At 43.1% G+C, this 17,878-nt stretch overlaps 1 protein-coding gene across 10 annotated transcripts in view; it reads left to right on the top strand.

The window, feature by feature from the left end:
* MAP4K4 (mitogen-activated protein kinase kinase kinase kinase 4) overlaps nt 1-17,878 on the top strand; it is a 170,973-nt gene that overhangs the window by 147,977 nt on the left and 5,118 nt on the right. For 7 of the 10 annotated variants that reach the window (XM_055701204.1, XM_055701198.1, XM_055701197.1 and 4 more), the window contains 7 exons: nt 1,592-1,709; nt 1,978-2,148; nt 6,150-6,293; nt 11,587-11,721; nt 14,641-14,741; nt 15,494-15,643; nt 16,456-16,615. In XM_055701204.1, the coding sequence (XP_055557179.1) occupies nt 1,592-1,709; nt 1,978-2,148; nt 6,150-6,293; nt 11,587-11,721; nt 14,641-14,741; nt 15,494-15,643; nt 16,456-16,615 (979 nt within the window). The remainder of the gene's footprint in view (nt 1-1,591; nt 1,710-1,977; nt 2,149-6,149; nt 6,294-11,586; nt 11,722-14,640; nt 14,742-15,493; nt 15,644-16,455; nt 16,616-17,878) is intronic. The other 3 variants (XM_055701200.1, XM_055701196.1, XM_055701203.1) reach the window with 1 other exon arrangement.

The raw sequence follows: 17,878 nt of genomic DNA, 5'->3' as shown, positions 1-17,878 counted from the left end.
CATTCACCCCTTACATACATCCATTACGCCCTAGCTGTAAGCAAGGAAGGAGCCCAGTGTAGTGGCTCCAGTCCTAGCTGAGTGGACAGCCTGGCTTTTGGGAGAGCCTCTTTCAGTATGCAAGCAGGAGTGGTACAGGGGGAGTAAAACTCGGTGCAAAGAAACTGATGCTTCTCAGGAGTGCCATGTTGCCATGTAGGCATGCAAGTGCTGTGATGAGGAGAAGCTGCAGTGAGCTGGGTAGGCTGATGGCAACGCTTGTGTTTACCGCAGGATCAAGAATGCTCTGAACCACGTAGCAGGAGGGTGCGTGGGAGGGTTTCCTCCTGGAAATTCAGTTAGCATAATACAATTTTCAGCTATGCTTCATTGGTCTTTGATCTTTCTAAAAGCACACTCTTATAGGTTACAGAGATCAGTCGATTGATCCAGTGATATGCTTGCTCATTACTTTGATCTAAGCAATAAATAAGCAGGGTTCAGTTAACTCAGCTTGGGAAGTGGAGGCTGTGGCAGTGGCTGGTGGCGAAGGAGCCTTTCAGTATTGAGCTGTGCAGAGGAATGATACACTCCTAAGATTCCTTGCTGTTTTTTCTGTAGAGAGCAGAGGCTTAGAAAGATCAGAGGCTGAAGATAAGTTGATGATAAAGAAGGGTCTCTAACTACGTTTGTGTAAAGCTGAGCAAAACCCCAGTACTACTTGATATAACTTACCTACATGCACGCCCTTCATATATATACTTTTTTTCCCCACTTGTCCCGTTCTGCTTCAGTATGCAATCTTGTCACTGTAATACTAAACTGGCAAGGGTTTTTAAGTCATTCCATTTCCACTTTTAACAGTTCATTGTTTCACTTGTCTTCTTTTCTTTATGTTTTTTCATGTTTAGACCACATAACTTGGCAAGCATCAGTGATTTTATCCACTACATATTCATAGCTTCATATCACCGTTTGCTACACCTTCCACACTAATGAGCCCCTTTGTTCGATACAGGTTTAATATGTTGCTTTGTCAAATAAAGGTGGAAGAACCTGCTGCAGCTTTCTGGCAAGAGGCTCAGTTTAAACAAAATAGGGAGAACGAACAGTAGTGGACATTGAAACATAATCCATCGTAGAAGTGAATGCTTGATCCCAGATGGTTCTGATTTTGTTGTACAAGCCAAGACATCAAACTTCATAGTTTATTAAACTAGCTCACATTAGGAGATACTTCATAAATTCAAAAATTGTAGATAGTGGACAGCTTGCAGATAAGATAGCATATGTACATTCAAGCAGATTTTTAAAAAAAGAGATATTCCCTCGCTTTGTGCCTGATTGTAGTGGCCAGTCCTTAAAAATCTTTGCTAGCAGCTGAGATGACAGGGATGACAATTTAGCTAATTACATTTCGCTGTAACGTGTGCAGTGTGCATATGGTCTAGTTCAGGTGTGGTGCCTGCAGTGCGTTGTGTATCTTTAAAGGAGGTATAAAAGCTTGGGGAAGCTCTGTAGCATAATTCTGTAGTGACTTAAAAATGTTGGTTGTTGTTATCCATGCTTTTTATTGTCATTAATATTAATAAAGTTGAAATTTACGTTGCAGACTCAGTCCGCTAGTAACACACTCCAGAAACACAAATCTTCCTCCTCCTTTACACCTTTTATAGACCCCAGATTACTACAGATTTCTCCATCTAGTGGGACAACTGTGACTTCTGTGGGTAAGTAAAGTAGCCGAAGACGACAATTGAAAAAGGGTTCAGTGACTTCAGTGGCTCTTTAAAGTACTTACAAATGTTACCATCATGCTTTTTATTTGATTTGCAATGGATTGCATAGTTTATTTCTTTTTCCATTTACATTTCTTACAAAAAGAAAGACTTGCTCAGTATTCTCAATTACTGATATGGGTTGTATGGTGTAAAGAATTTATGGCCAGAATTTAGCACTTGAGGGATATTACATGCGCTTTACTTTTCTTCTTTTCAGTAGGATTTTCTAGTGAAGCAATGAGATCAGAGGCAATAAGGCAAGACCCTACGCGGAAAGGATCAGTTGTCAATGTGAATCCCACAAATACACGGCCACAGAGTGATACCCCAGAGATTCGCAAATACAAGAAGAGATTCAATTCTGAGATACTGTGTGCTGCCTTATGGGGTAATGCAAGCCTGTTTCTCCCTTGCGACCTGCACTTTTGAAGTGCACGTGTGCCAGTGTGACCATACAGTCTTTGAGAATGTATCTGTGAAACCTTAGCTCTTTCTCTGCATTTATTCAATGCTCGTTTAAATCTTTCTGTTGCAAGAGTTGATCGTTATTGGTTTTTATAGTATGTTGCTTCTGCTTTGATATAATTTCCCACTGCTGTATACATGCTTCTGATGGCACAGTTAAGATTTTATTCAGCTGATCAGGATGTCTTTTTCAGCTCTATTAACTCCTGCTAGTACATGTCTTGCAGCTTTTGGGAGCTTGTAGTCATCTTTACATTGTATATCTGGTGCACACAGGGTATTTCTTTTGAAAAATCATGATTTTTTTGAGCCTTTTGCTAATGTATTGTTGCGGAGCTTGATTAAGATGTGTTTCGTAAGTTGACTTTCCACCTCAGTCATCAGTTTATGTAGGAAGGAAGAGGAAAGAGAAGGGTAGGAAGGACATCTTCCACTGTGAGTCTATGACTTGGTCTTGTTAAGAGTAGTTAGTGCAGAGAGAAGCTGGGTATGGGATGTCACTTGACCAAGTGTGTCTGGCCTTCTTGTCATAAGGGATAATTTATGTCAGTGTCAGTTAGTCAGGAATCTGTGCTGGTGAAAGGCTTGGAGCAGTGCCTGTGATATGGAATCACTGCTGCAACACCCAGCAAAAGCTTTTCTCTGCTGTGTCATTTCTTTCTAGGCCAGAATCTATGGGGCCATCTGAATTTTTTCATTATCTAGATGTTAACAGATGATGCTTATGTATGTTTTGTACATATTTATCTAGTATCCCTAAACTTGACAGACATTAAACATGCATGAATATCATTTTAAAAACTGTGAAGAGAGTTGGCCATTCCCCTGAGTCACAGGATGATTGTATGGGTAACACAGTGCACTTCTCTTGTTTACATCTTCACAGCTCTTTACAAGGCCTTAGTTCTCTTTTGAGGTTATTTCCAGCATTTCTTGTTTCTCAGAACAGCACTGTTGTCCTGTCCCTCTTGCCTGCAAAGCCATGCCAATTAAATAGCCCTCCCGACATGTTATCTTCCTGTCTGCTGTTTTCTTTGCTTCCAGAATTTACTGGTAAGAATTTTTACCCCAATGCTGTTTCTGCATGTATTCATGTGAGTAAGAGTTGTGCAAATGTAAACTTCCAGGCTATGAGAGGGCGAAGGCAGAGAGAAATCATACAGGATCAGTAAAGATGACTCATAATTTCTCTGATCTGCTTTGTTTTGCCAGTAGCAATTTGTGTTAATGGTTTTATGTTTCTTTGATCTATGTATCAGACTGTTACGGTGATTTGAAGTATAGGTGTTAAATCCTAGAGGTGTTTTACAGCTGTAACAAAGCACTTCCTTGTTCAACAATTAGGGCCAAACTGATGGTGATGCAAGCTGGTACACATGCTTATTTCTTGATAAGGTTTAGCTTCCTTTACCCTTAAGCAAATTAAGCCATTTCATGGTGATGTTTCTTAATCAAAAAGAAGGGGGCTTGCTTTGTTTTGCTTTGCCTTTACCAGTTATCTGGCAGGTTTCTGACTGCATTAGGTCTGTGATGCTGTTTCTTCTAGTTCTAAGTGGTGATAGTCAATGGTAACGACATGGATGCAGTAGCATAGATTTTTACACCCAGCCTCCACAGAGAGCCTGTACTTTTTCAGGAAGCATTTCCATTTGTTTGAAAAAACAGAACTGCTTAATTGTAGGGTGGTGGTACACAACAACAGTGCCTGCATTTTAAAGTACAGGCACTTCTTGCCACCAGTGTGTAGTACCTCATTAGTTTCATCTCAAAATGCATATAGCTAAGGGAAGGGGTTGGGGATGGGCACACATGTAAACTCGAAGCAGAAACACCTGCACCACAAAGGCAGCAGAGGAAGAGATGGGGGTGGAGGTGGGAGCAGTTGAGCCCTGATGCACAAAGAGGGAAAGGGACCCTGGGGGAGCAGTGTGCATGTGGCTTGCTTTGAATTGTAATCCACTCTGGAAAAAAAATACAAAAATACGTGCCAAAGCTGAATCACTTACGGCTTTAGTCAATGGATCCTGGAGCTGCAGTAGGGAGACTGACTCAGTACTGCGTGCTTTGTTGGCTGGTTAGGTGCTGCTGCAGCCTGTGCCGAGCCCTGACTCAGTCCGCCGTGCCTTGTTCTCCCTGCCTTCTTCTGCCACTTCCCACTTTGAGGGTATCTCCCAGTATGGGAGATGGGTCAGTGTCTAATGTGTAATGCGCCTGGAGGTTGTGGGATGGGATCCAGCGGGTGCAGACCAGTGTGGGGGATGCAGAAGCAGGAGGAGGGCAGAAAGGGGACGGAGGGAGGTATCATCAGCTGAAGGAGAGCGTGGGAAGGTGGCAGGCCCTCTTCCAAGACATGCTGTGTGCCTGGTGGCATCTGTGGTCTTTCCTGCCTGGAGGAGGCAGAGGAGTATTGGAGCAGCAAGTCTGAGCAAAGAGACGTGATGGTTTCTGGGGAGTGCTGTGACCTCTGAAGTTTCCTTACTGAAAAGACGAGAGAGGAAAATTGGAGATACGCAGTGTGGTGTCCGACCTTTCCATGTGCTACGTCTGTTTTTCTCACCCAGCCAGAAGTTTTTCAGACTGCTGCAGCACCAGCAGCTCAGGCCCCTTCCCCATCATTACCTCCTCCTGGCTGCCGCTCTGCTCCCCTCTAACATTCTGCCCCTTTGGGAGACACCTTGTGTCCCGTGGGTCCGGGTGACTGTGCCCTCCCTTTTGGAAACCACTCCCATGCCTGGTAGCCAGGACGGTGTTTAGGTAGCGTTCCTCATCCTTGTGAGCAATGCCCTTTTTTGATACTGTGAGAAGGGATGCCGCTGCTAGAGATGCAGACTGCACCGAGTTACAGACTCCTGTGCTCTGAGCCCACGTGCTACGCTAGAGAAGGTTCATCCATTGGCACCAGTAAAGTTATATCTGGGCGTTAATTGTCTGACTAGGGATTAAGGCCATTAAGCAGTATCATTGTGATCATCTTGTGTGCATTTTGCTTTTCTTACTTCATTATTTTATTATGCTTAAGAATGACAAGTTTTATGTTGGGATCGCAACCTAGAAGTCTAATAAAGGGAGTCATGCATTTGGTTTGATTTCCATTCCCTGCACTGTATCTGACCTGTCTCTGCACAGTTTGTGTTTCCTGGAGTGAAACACTGTTGCAAATAAATAGTTACAAAATAACTATTAGTGATAATACATTAATAGATTTTTAAAACCTAGTCTAATATATTTAAAAAAGTAAAAAAGTATTTGATTTTAAATACTGAGGTTTGTGGGCTCTTGGAAAGTGTTCCAGTGGATGTTTGGACCTTTGTGTAAAGAAACTGGCCTACTGACTTTTCTTGTCTGTATTTGCTTCGTCTTTAGGAGAAATCTGTGGATACACAAGATTACTGTAATTCCTCTGGTTTTACCATTCAGATGGAAAAGATAGTAGGGGAAGCTGAGGACCAACCCTGTGCCGATCCTTTTACAGGAGGGCTGTACCACAATCTGTTTCTCCCAGTGGAGACCAAGCCCCTACCACTGGTTTTTTTGCAATGTTCTTGTCAAGAGCATCCTTATAAGAACCCTCTTACCAACAGCTAATAATCTTCCGAATATATAAGCTTGGGTACCACTTTGTGCCTCACCTCTCCTCCAACATTAGCATGCCTTTCTGTTTAGGAATTGGTGCTCTAGAAAACTCTCCATGGTCTACCAGTCTGTCACTCCCCTGAGCACTGCAACTGGTTGTCAGTAGTCACGGTGGGCAGGTAATTTAGGAAGCCTCTACATCATGAGATCTTTTAGGCTGCAGGCAGCTGAGACCCAACCAGCAGTGTTTAGACCTGCTTGAAACAAGACAGTTGCTATATCAAGCATCAGTTTATCAGAATGTGTGGAAAATCTGCTTGCTAACTTGATCTTTGGTTTTGTTTTTTGTAGGAGTGAACTTGTTAGTGGGAACAGAAAGTGGTCTGATGCTGCTAGACAGAAGTGGTCAGGGGAAGGTTTATCCACTCATCAATCGAAGAAGATTCCAGCAGATGGATGTACTTGAAGGGCTGAATGTCTTGGTGACAATTTCTGGTAAAGTTAACTGTTCATCATGATTTTTTCTGCCATCTGGCATGGCATGGCAGAAAGGTTTTCTTGGCAGCCTGTGTGTTGGGGGGGGGGGGGGGGGGGGCGGGGAAAGTCTTGACTTCACTGAAGTCAGTGGGTTTTCCATCATTTCATCTGAGTCTACAGTTTGTTAATTTAAGTGAATCATTTTCCACACAATACTTTGTGCCTGCTTGCCCCCTGTCCTTCCTTGTGTGGGAATGCTGCACCGGTTACCGGTTTAAGGGAAATGTCTGGCTTTGTTTGTTGGGTCAGTGTTTGGGAGCTGTAAATTAATGCTTTGTGAAGTTTGTAAAAATGGCATTCTTTCCCTCTGTCGTGATTACTTTCAGCCTGGCCTCTTTCTAACCAAAACATGATTTGCTTTTTAGGTTTAAAGACATCTTTTGTGTTAAAATCTGTAGAACGGGAAACACTCTTGCAAGTAGGAAAATAAGAGTGATGTGCACTGAGTGTGTGTGTGTTTGTGAGAGGGGACTGCAATGTGTACATATTGTGGACATTACCAGTGTGAGAAAGCAGATTGGTGCTGGTTTTGGCCTTGTCTCTCACTGGGTGCAACTGCAGATGGCAGAGCAATGGGAGATGAAGGGTGGTGGTGATTGTTGTTTATTTTGTGTGCGCTGATGAAAAAGGTGTTTTATGAAGCTTGAGGTTCCAGACTCTGTGGCTCCAGAGAGTTACTGTATAAGGGCATCCTGCTGTTAAGCAACTTGACGTGGCGCACTGTTGATCTTTCTTCACAAGTTATCGTTCATCCATTCACCTTCCTTTTGGTTTGTTTGTGAAATCAGCCTTTGCTATACTGCTCATGTGTGACAGAGAGAGGATGTTAAATGAGGTTTCTCACAGTGGCCCCTGTGATGTTGTTCAGAGCCACCCAGAATTTTCTTGAGGCTCCAGAACTGCTCTGACTCCACTGGCTCTCCCAAAACTTGTGCAAAAGGACACACGCTTAGACAATTGAATGCAATTTCATGTAAGCTGTTTGAAAAGCACCTTTTGGTAGAATTTATTCTGTAGTAGACCTTGTAAACAAAAATATTGTATAATCCGACTTGCATAAAATCTGTTGTTTTGAAGCATCTCTACACAGACAACAGGCATCTGTGATTCAATCTTGTGTGTAATTGTTTTAGGTTTATTTACGTTTGCGTCAGTCAAGATCTGAGTACCCTGACACATCCGTTTTCTTTGTTTCCTTCAAAACTATTGCTTCCTCCGTGGAGACACACTACATTAACCCTTAAGAGATCAGCTGATTTTTGTCTAGTTTATACCTTCATCTCTGTCTCATCTCCTCCATTTTATGGAGTACAAGGCAGGAAAGAGGCATCCCTGCCCACTGAGAGGCAGGGCTGGGGGAGCATACTCAGCGAAACCATGATGTCGTTATGCCGGGGCTCCTCCTTATATTCCTCTTGGCTTCTGCACTGCAGTTCTCAATTTAAGCTACACTCGTGATGGACTTTCTTTAGTGTCTTTTTATTTGCAGTGAGTTGCTCTACCTCTCCAGGCAAACAAGGAATGCTGAAATAAGGTAGTGTTTCTACAAATGGTCTGTTTTGGCATATTGGTTATGGAGTTGCCTCTGAGCTTCATCCCAGGACTGCTGCCACTTTGCTGGGTTGACTCCCTACAGTGCACTTGGCTGTATGCTCCCTTGACTTTTTCAGGAAGTGATGTGCTGACGGTAGTGAGGATTGAAAGGTGTCACCACGTTGTGCCAAGAAATTGCAGTGCATTAGGATTTCGAGGGGATTGACACTTAGAATTGCTTTTGGTACGCACTCTTGAGTCTCAAAACCTGAAATCAGTTCTTTCCCCAATTTATATCTAAAATACAAACCTTTTTGACAACAAAGCTTTTGATACTGAGATACTGAGCTGCTGGTACAAGAAAGCTTTGCAGGTCAAAACAGAATAGCACGTTGGTTCTTCGGTTCATACTGTTGGGAGGCAAAACCAGTTTTGGCTGCTCAGGTAATTGAGTGCTGAGAGTTGTTAAAATGCTGGAGGAGAGAGCAGCAACGTGCATACAGAACATGCTCCACTTGTGGCTCCCTGAGGGTTTTGCCAGCCCAACTGGCTGATGGTGGCACTTGAGAAGGTAAGAAGGGGTGACAGAGTAGAAGAACTGGTTGGAATCTGCCTGCTTAATAATTAAAACCCACAGCAACAGTAAAACCAAAAACTCAATACAGGAAGAGGGACTTTACATTTGAAACTATGCGTGTGGGAGAATCAGAGCCAGGAGTTATCCAAGTCACTGACTGATCAGTTCCTTTGATGACTGGAGCAGGGTTTTCTTTCTTATTTCAAGACCATAACAATTAGACCGAAAAAACCCCAACCAACACCCCACCCAGATTTTTGAGACCTGTTTAAATTGACTGGTAGAGATTTAGAAGCAGAAAGATCTCATCCCCCCACTCCCAATATGAACATTAAGAGCAGCATGACTTGTTGAAATACACGCGTAGCCGTTTATATAACTAACCAGCCCTGCTCTTTTCATGTCAGGCTGCTGAAAAGCAGAGGAATTTCCTGTCTTGTGACTTTCCTTGTGGTCTAGACACTAAAACACAATGGAAACACACTTGAGATATCTCTCTGTTGTTGTTTTGAAAAATGTTTCTGGCTGGAGAGAAATACCCTGGTATACATCATGTGAAAAAAAAAAAAAAAAAAAAAAAGCCACGTGCTGGGAAATTCCCATGTGTACTGCTCATCCTGAGTCTTCAAGTTTGACTAAGCAACCAGGGAAGCTAAAGCCATGAAAACAGCTGAGACAGAAGTTGTCTCCCAGTGGGCAGGGTCTTGTGATGGTTTTTAAAACATTCAGTGCTTGTACTGACCTTGAGCCCTCTGAGCTCTTCCTTGTCCAGAACTGCAGTGCCTTCTGGTTTGGACTATATTCCCTGTTCTTCAGTGTTTCGAAAACATGCCTTGTGGTTATTGTTTTCAGTAATTTCATGGGAGGACCTTTCCTTTGTCAGATGTGGGACTTCTGAAAATATTGTTTCTTGCTCTAGTTCCTTTTCCAAATTTTTAGAAAGCTACGGGAGTGGTGGGGTTTTATCCTTTTATGAAACATGGCTTCATAAATATGAAGTCAGGCAATAAATCAGAGTGCTCATTTACTGCCAAATCTGCTGTCACATTTGTGATGTGGATAAAGAAAGGGTGGTGCAATGTTACTTCACATTTCATTTCGTGCCATCAGAGCAGAGGGGCTTTTAAAATCAAACAGCAGGTCCAGTGTTTGAAAATGGGTCTCCAATTCCACTTCAAACCTAAGCTCAGTTAACAAATTTTTGACTTTGAAACTGCCTCTTTTCCTCCTGCCCTTCTCCATCCAAGTAATCATAAAAAGTTCTTTTGGACCATGCATCTTTGTAATAGAACAGTCTGTGGCTCTGGATTCCATGGAGCAGTCTATTTGCAAGCTGTGGTTCCCCGTGTGCTGCCCCAACCGCTGCAGCTGTTTTTCCCGAGGATCTTTTCTGTGCAGGGATCCCCTGCCATCAGGGTAAAGGCTCTGTGCTGGCTCCAGGACCCCAGTGTGGAGCTGGCTCCACACAGCAGGATGGTCTCGATGCTTGGGCTTCATGTCCTGCTGCAGCGAGTACCCCCTGATACTGTACACCCATCCCTGTCCCTGAAATGAGCAACCGGCTGCGAATTGATCCATCAGTAGGCATCGTGTGAAAACTTTAAATACAAATTGAAGACATCAGCTAAACTCTATAGCTGGATCTGGCTGGCAGGCTGCCAGCTGGGTCATCCTGACAGGTCGTGGCTTTCTGCTGTGTAGACCTGCGCTGTATCACTTGGCCAGCCCAGCACTGACCGCAGTACAGGTCAGCTATCTTCCTCTGAGCTCCAGGGGCCACGAAACATTGTCCATAGTCACATGGCTGCCTCATTGCGGCTGGTGAAGCACCAGCATGGAGCTGTTCCACTGACACGATGAGTCCCTGAGAACATCTCCTGTTTCCTTTCCTTGCACAGAGACTTAGTTGGGCCTTATTAATGGCTCCTAGTGAAAGCAGGGGTGATCTCTCTTCCTTGCCTCCAGCTGTATCTGTGGGACTGTAATGGCTTAAGGCAGCAAAGCAGCTGGGGAGGGAGGATGCAAGCTTTGACTATGTGTGTTTAGGGCCACTTTTTGGCTAGTTCAGCAAATGCTTCATAGGCCGTTAGTTTTAAGGAATCGCTGATAAATTTTATCTTGAACCTGGCTCTGCATTCGAAGAGGCCTTCTCATTGAGAGTGAAGAGCTTGAGCTGTATTTTGATGACCATGGCAGATGCATTGTCAGTTGAAGATAGGGCAGTCTGAGCAAGTAGATTCTCTCACCTGTGGAGAAGAAACACCTCTTGCAGCTTCTGTGTGCAGCTTCTTAAGCATTGCACCCCTTGCAGCACAAGGGAAGGGCTGCTGACAAAGCAGTTGTCAGCTTTTGGCAAGCAGATGAAGTTTGCATGGACCATGTGAAATTCTCTCACTGCAATTAGAGTTATTGAACGTTTTTCCTTACAACAGAACTGGTGTAAAGAGTTTCAGTAGTGAAATTGTTTAGTGCTATTGTTTGGTGTGGTTTTCCACCAGGGGAATAATGAACAATCTTAATAAAACTTGACCAGTTTGTGTCTCTGTGGATGATATAAGAGGTGGAAACATCCTGGTCACTACCTGGGAAGGATTTGTAAAATACATTTCATCACCATATTCTTCCTCACTTTAGCTTCCTCCATTCAAACTAGTTTTACTCTCTTCTGATAGCTGTATAGATAATTTCAGGCCTCAAATTCCATCCTGCTGCTCTCCTACAGTTTTGTGTGAAAAGACCTGTTCTGACTCAGCTATATATGTATATATATTTAATCTCAGTGCATGACTGTCTGGTGCTTTTGTTGTGGGAGTATAACCCTTTTCTAATAAAGGTTGTTTGCATCCTAAGAACCAGACAATCAAAGAGCTGTTCCCTTGGGTTCATCATTTTATGTTCATGTGGTATTACCGTGTGTCTCTGTCATTGATTATCAGGAAAGTGTGTGGTTGGGTGGAGTCTGGAGTAAAGCTATTGTGGATGTAAAAACTGGGGGGAGATGAGATCTCTATGGTTGTAGCAGCAGTTTCCCTTTCATTGTTACATAGGTTTGCTCTGCAGGGCTTTCTGTTTGCTTGGGCAGGGTTTTTTGCACTTAACCTTCCTATGGAGATAAACCATTATTTTTCATTTTGTGGCCAGGTAAGAAGAACAAGTTGCGAGTTTACTATTTGTCCTGGTTAAGGAATAAAATCCTTCACAACGACCCTGAAGTAGAAAAGAAACAGGGCTGGACGACAGTGGGTGACTTGGAAGGCTGTGTGCACTACAAAGTTGGTGAGTAGTGAGTACAGTAATAAAATCGTCGGGATAAAAGCTGGCTGAGAAAGGGAACTGCAGTGCTTGTAGCTGCTAGGTTTAAGGTCCGGTTTTATTTCTAGCTGTCTTCCCTATCCCTCGGGGAGAACTTTTCCAGCAAAGCATCAGAATAGAGGGCAAGTTACTGGATTAAGCTGAAGATGGGAGATGTTTTGCAGTGGAATGCTGGGCTGTGAACTGAAGCAGGTGCAGATCCCCGTCTGTCTTCTTCCCGTAGTGGATGCAGCTTCCAGGAGAGTGCTAATATGGACAGTGAGGGCTGGTAAAGTTTCGCCACCTCTGTTAGACCCTTTGGGTAACAGAGGGACTGTTGTCAACCAGCAGCTGTTCTCTTCACCAACAGGTTTCCCTGATCTTTTACTATGATGAAGTCACATGTCTTTAATGTAAATTTTAAAGACTGGCGCGGGGCGGGGGAAAGGAAAAAAAGAAAGAGAGTGGGAGGAAAAAGCAAGGCCAGCTAGTGCACGAGCTTTGGGGAGGCGTCTGGGAACAGAAGCATATGTTTAACTTCAAGATGATTCATTGATTCCCCTTAGCTTACAAAATTTCCTAATGCCGTCTCAGACGCACTGCAGTACAGTTATGGGATGAAGTGTGTTTTCATTAGGCAGGTGCCTTCTGAGTGGTTTTAAGTGATTTAAATGGATTTGCTGTAGGAACTTCCACCAGAAGTAGTGGAAGGAAGCATGTAGTATTTGCAGTCAGCAGGGTATGCAGTGAGCCTGCTGCCCTGCAGGTGGGGATGTGAACCGAGAGCTCTGTCTCCTGCTTCGGTTTCATGAGGCATCTTAATGGGCACTGGATGTTGCCTTTGATTTGGTTTTCTCCTAAGAGCCAGTTCAGTTCCTTTCCAGCTGTGTCAGTCAGTGTGGAGCAGCAGCAATTGGGCTGAGCTCAGTCTCCTCCTGTCATGCCTGTGCTCTCAGAAAAACCTGCTAGTGGGGCGTAATCAATAATGATGGCATTAAGTGACTGCTGAACCAGAAGCTTGACCCTGAAAACAATTAATAATGTACTTCTCTGGTATCATACCCCAGGGTGTCAGCAGCATAATGAAGTGGCCTGGTAACAATACATTAACAGCTATTCAAAGGAGGATTTCCAGCAGGGAAGCATCTGAAACAAAGAGCATTCTATTCCAGATGAAGAGGGGTTTGTTATCCTGGGCTGCAGCCTGGCACTGAACTTCCCTCTGAGCCATAGATGTACAGTAGACTTCTTCAGGTAGTGAGAGGCCTCTTTGACAGCTGCGCTTCAGTTCCCAAGAAGGATGAACTCTGCCAATAGCTGGGCTTGCAGTCTGGAGGCTGCCACCGAGGCAGCTGGCACCGATCACTTCCTTGTCTCTGATGCAACAGGGGTCTCAGATGTCAGGGTGAAGTGGTATTTATGGATCTTGGTTGCTTCAGGCAACTTTTGGCTCCTCTGAAGAATAAATTGCTCTTTTGAAACTTAAGATTTGGGTGAATTCCCAGATAGCATCCAGAGCAAAGAAAGAGGTTTGTCAGAGATTCTTTTTCACAGATAAGGTGGTTTTGTTCAACACCCTCCTCTTCCCTGAGAAAAAATTCCAAGAAGTCTTGTAAGCTAGACAAGACTGAACAAAAGCTCTGTTTTTTAGTCAGTACAGCTGTGGAGGTTGAGACTTTTTTTCGTCTGTTGAAAAAGTGTAAAGTCCTTTAACACTTAGAATTCAGTAGTCTTGCTTTCCTGCAGAGTAAAAAGAGAGCAAGTAGTAGCTTTGTCTCCCTGCTGCCTACCAAGAGACAGCAACTGCAGGCTTGTACAGTAGTAAGGCATCTAAAAGACATTAGAATAGTATTTATTAAAGGAAGCGTTCATCTCAGAAGCCAGAGATTTTCACTTCTGCTTTGTTTCAAAGTCAGTTATGGTTGGGACGAAGGTGCATAGAATTACTCATTTTTTTGGAAAAGTGTCATATTCCCCTAAAACGTGGAGTAAAGAGATTGCAGAAACCTCCAGAGGTTTCTCAGTGTCAGTGTCATCTAAATAATGCTAAGATTTTTTTCTCTCACTAAAAAGAGTGCTGGAAACATGTTAACAAACCTCAGTATTTGGAAGTCCCCATGATCTGTTCCTTCCCTAATCCAGATGGCAGCTGGTAATGCAGATCCTGCAACACTTCTGGAATGGCCATTTCTAGATTTTATCAGTCCCCAGTTGAGAACAGTAGTAGTGAACAGGGCTTTCTCATGGTTAATTGAGCTAGCTGTTTGAATGTGGCAGCAGAGATATATTCGAGCATTTGTGGATCAGATTATGTTATGACACCTTATTTCTTATAAATTCTGTGGACTTGGTTTTTTTCAAATGAGTTATCTCAGACTTTAGGGACAAAGGCAAGTGCTCAGCTTTCAAACTTGCCTGTTTTCTTTTGAAATGCACTTCTTTCTTAAGTTTTTATCAGTTCCTTCTTTTCTTTTCCTTTCCTCTGGGGAATTTTGCCAATAGCTCAAAATACACTGCCAGTGCTGTGACTGGAACTGCCAACACACTCTGCCCACAGTCATAGCCTTCTTTTATTGGAAATGTCCCTGTCTGAAAACTGATTTTCTTTTCTTGATGAGTAAGCACTGTCTAATGTGGAAAAAAATAAGTGTAAATATATGTGTACCGACTAGGTAATTTGAAACATGGTGACAGGTTCAGTTACTGATAAAAGTAATGATTTTTTTGGCTTAAATGTGTCAAAATACTTAACTACATAGAATTAACAATCCTAAAATGCAGTGTTACTAAAAACCTCCCAATGTATGTAAATATGGAGAGATATTGTCATCATCTGCTTTCCTGAAGTAATTGGAATGACTTTGGAATGACTGCTGAATTCTTTTTTGTTTTGTTTGATTTCAGTAAAATACGAGAGAATCAAGTTCTTGGTAATTGCATTGAAGAGTTCTGTGGAAGTCTATGCATGGGCACCAAAGCCATACCATAAATTTATGGCCTTTAAGGTAACAGTATATTTCAACTATACATAGGATTTTCTCACAGCCAGTTGCAGTTACCCCTTTTACAAAAATGTACTGACATTCTTTCATGGCCATATTACAAGTTCTTTGGTAAATCTCCATTAACTTCGTATTGTATTTTAATTTAGGAATGTTTGTAGCTCTAAAAGGCAATACACTTAAAGTTCTAAATTGTAACTGAGCATAAACTAATAATCAGAATTGCACAATATCACAACTGTCTGTTTCATCTCTATAAATAAAACATGAGACAGAGAGACATGAACTGAGTCTAAACATCTTCATCTGAGCAGAGTAAGTCCTTAAGTGATACTCAGCATTGGTTGGGGTTTTTTTTGAACATGGCAAGAATGAAGTTAGCTGGCTTGGTATAATTACCAGACTGATTTACAGGCAATCAGTTACTGTTGGTTGTGCAGATTGTTTTTTATTAAGAACTCTCTTCCCCAAAGTTCAGGGCAATTTGACACTAGTGTTTACTTCAAACCAACTTCAGACCAACTGAAGTAAACCCCACAGAAAATAGCTTACAATATTATATGATTGAAATGCAACAGGTTGCAGAGTAATCTGTCCTTTTCCATGAGACATGTGTTAGCCTAACTGGTCTGGTGGATGGGGGCCAGAGGGATGTGGGAGGAATAAACCGATAATATGTGCATTAAAGCTTGTTTCTAGGAAACCCACTGTGGTTCTAAGCAGTAAAGTAAATCTCACTGATGGTTGTCTCACAGTCGTTTGGAGAATTGGTACATAAGCCATTGCTGGTGGATCTAACCGTAGAAGAGGGTCAGAGACTAAAAGTGATCTATGGCTCCTGCGCTGGCTTCCATGCTGTTGATGTGGATTCAGGATCGGTCTATGATATTTATCTACCAACACATGTAAGAGCTACTGCTGGGGTCCGTTTTTTTTCTTTCTTTCTGGTCCACCCCCATTCCCCTGCCCCTTTTCTTCCTCAGGTGACCATCATGTCACACTGTCCCTGTGGGTCACTGCCAGATGCTGGCAGCAGTAAACTGGGTGGGGGGATCTGAGCAGATGCTACCACCTGCATGTAGGGGCTTGTGCCTCCCTGTCAGTCCTCTCCTTGTGGTCAGTATGTCTACACAGTTGGGAGCTGCCCACTTAGATCTGATGTGGGCCAACTTAACTGTTTCAGGGGTAGCAGCTAAGTGGCTGAGTGCATTACAATGCCGGGCAGAGGCTGTAAGGTGGTGGTACAAATAACACAATAGCCCACTGATGAGAGGGTTGGCAAAAGCCAGATGGCCTTAGCTACCAAGGTTTCCTGTTGTTCGTTGTACGCAGAGGTGTCAGATGGGGCTGCAGTGTGTGATACCCCTCCCCAAGCACTATTCACTACAGTGCAGAGGTCTGAGGTTTGCATCTGGGCTGCTTGCCTCAGGATGCCCTCTCTGCCCATGGAAAGAAATGGGCACTTCTACAGAGAAGTTAATCTTTCCCATTTTTAGATGTCTGCCTTAAGATGAGAGGATTTTTGCCCCAAGGGTTTACAGGTCTTTGTTGTCACTGTGTAAGGTGTCTAGCTCAGGGGGAGCAGAGCTAACGCTTCTGAAATGAGTGAATCCCCTATCTGCTGTCAGCCAAAATCAAAAATCGCCCAGCCCTTTCTCCCATCACAGGCTCTTTGGCATTAAAACAAAAGGCTTCCTCTTCTGTTCTGTCCCCATAGATCCAGAGCAGTATCCAACCTCATGCAATCATCATTCTCCCAAACACTGATGGGATGGAGCTGCTGGTCTGCTACGAGGATGAAGGAGTTTATGTCAACACTTATGGAAGGATAACCAAGGATGTGGTTCTGCAGTGGGGAGAAATGCCAACTTCAGTTGGTAAGTGCCCCTGGCAAATCATGTATGATGTGCTGTTAGGGAGCGTGAGTGTGTGCACATGAGCAGAAGGAAGGTGCATCGGGTTTGACTTCAGATTCAGAAGCAATGATGCTGTAGTATTCCTGGAAAACAGTGCAAACTGGGGAGTAATCATATGGATCTGTTTTGTGCTGAGTTTTTAAGAACAGTGTGCCAACAAGCAGGTTGTGGAGTTCAGGAATGAAAAACTCACTGGGGCTTCTGTAAACTACTGCAGAATTTTTGCTAGAGAGCCACAAAGTTAGAATCATAGAGTATCTTAAATTGGAAGGGACCCATAAGGATCAAGTCCAACCCCCTGCTCCTTGCCTAAGCCTTACTAAAAAAAATTGCAGTCTTTATACATGGTAAAAAGTCTAAAAACATGAGTGAAGTCCACCGTGATGGTTCAAATCCAAATGGCATATAAAAGAAACAAAGAATTGTTTGGGAAGAGTTGTGGGAACTGTTCAGTATAAAGCCATGTAAGGTGGCAGATGGGTAAGATATCATCATGGGTAATTCTATACAGATAACAGTCTGTATATCTGATCTGATGTGTGTACTTTAATTCCCCTGCAGATTGCTCATCTATCCTAGCGTCATAATGCTCCCACATCTCTCCAGCTCAAAATAAGGTAGTTTCGAGAGTGGGAGCAATGGGTGTGGTAAAATGGGCCCAGATTTGTTACGGACACAAGTACACATCAGGATCCCTCTTACTGCCTGTGCTGCTGTATTTCAGTGCTGAGTGTAGCATGGGCTGTGGTCACACCTGCCTTTTGTTGGGCAAGCACATTGCATTTTACATGCTTTGGAATGGGTGCACATATTGAGAGATGACCGCTGGTAGCTCTTCAAGGAACACGAACAGTAATGGAAGAGGAAATTTAAAGAGGCTTTATGCAAAACATTTTCACTCCTGTGGTGATTAACTCTCAACCAGATCTAAAAGCAAGCAGAATTTATCAGCTAGCAAATTGCAGAGCCTTTGGGGACTGGAATGCCTGTGAAGTAAATGGCACTGAGGCAGCTGACACCACCTGAATACCTCATCTCACAATTTTTAGAAGCTATTTGTCCCAGTTACCACTAGTGACATATTTAAAAATAAAATAATTTCCAGTATAATGTTATATATACAATGTTACAGGTGTACAATATACTGTAGTAGATTATTTGATTTGATATCACTGAAAATTAATATGAAAAAAATCTATAAAAAGGAAGTACTGCAAAATTAAA

This window comes from Falco cherrug, chromosome 2 (genome assembly GCF_023634085.1).
Source record: "Falco cherrug isolate bFalChe1 chromosome 2, bFalChe1.pri, whole genome shotgun sequence".
Taxonomy (NCBI): Eukaryota; Metazoa; Chordata; class Aves; order Falconiformes; family Falconidae; genus Falco; species Falco cherrug.
Note: the sequence above shows the minus strand (reverse complement) of the source record. Positions and strands in the feature narration are given on the sequence as shown.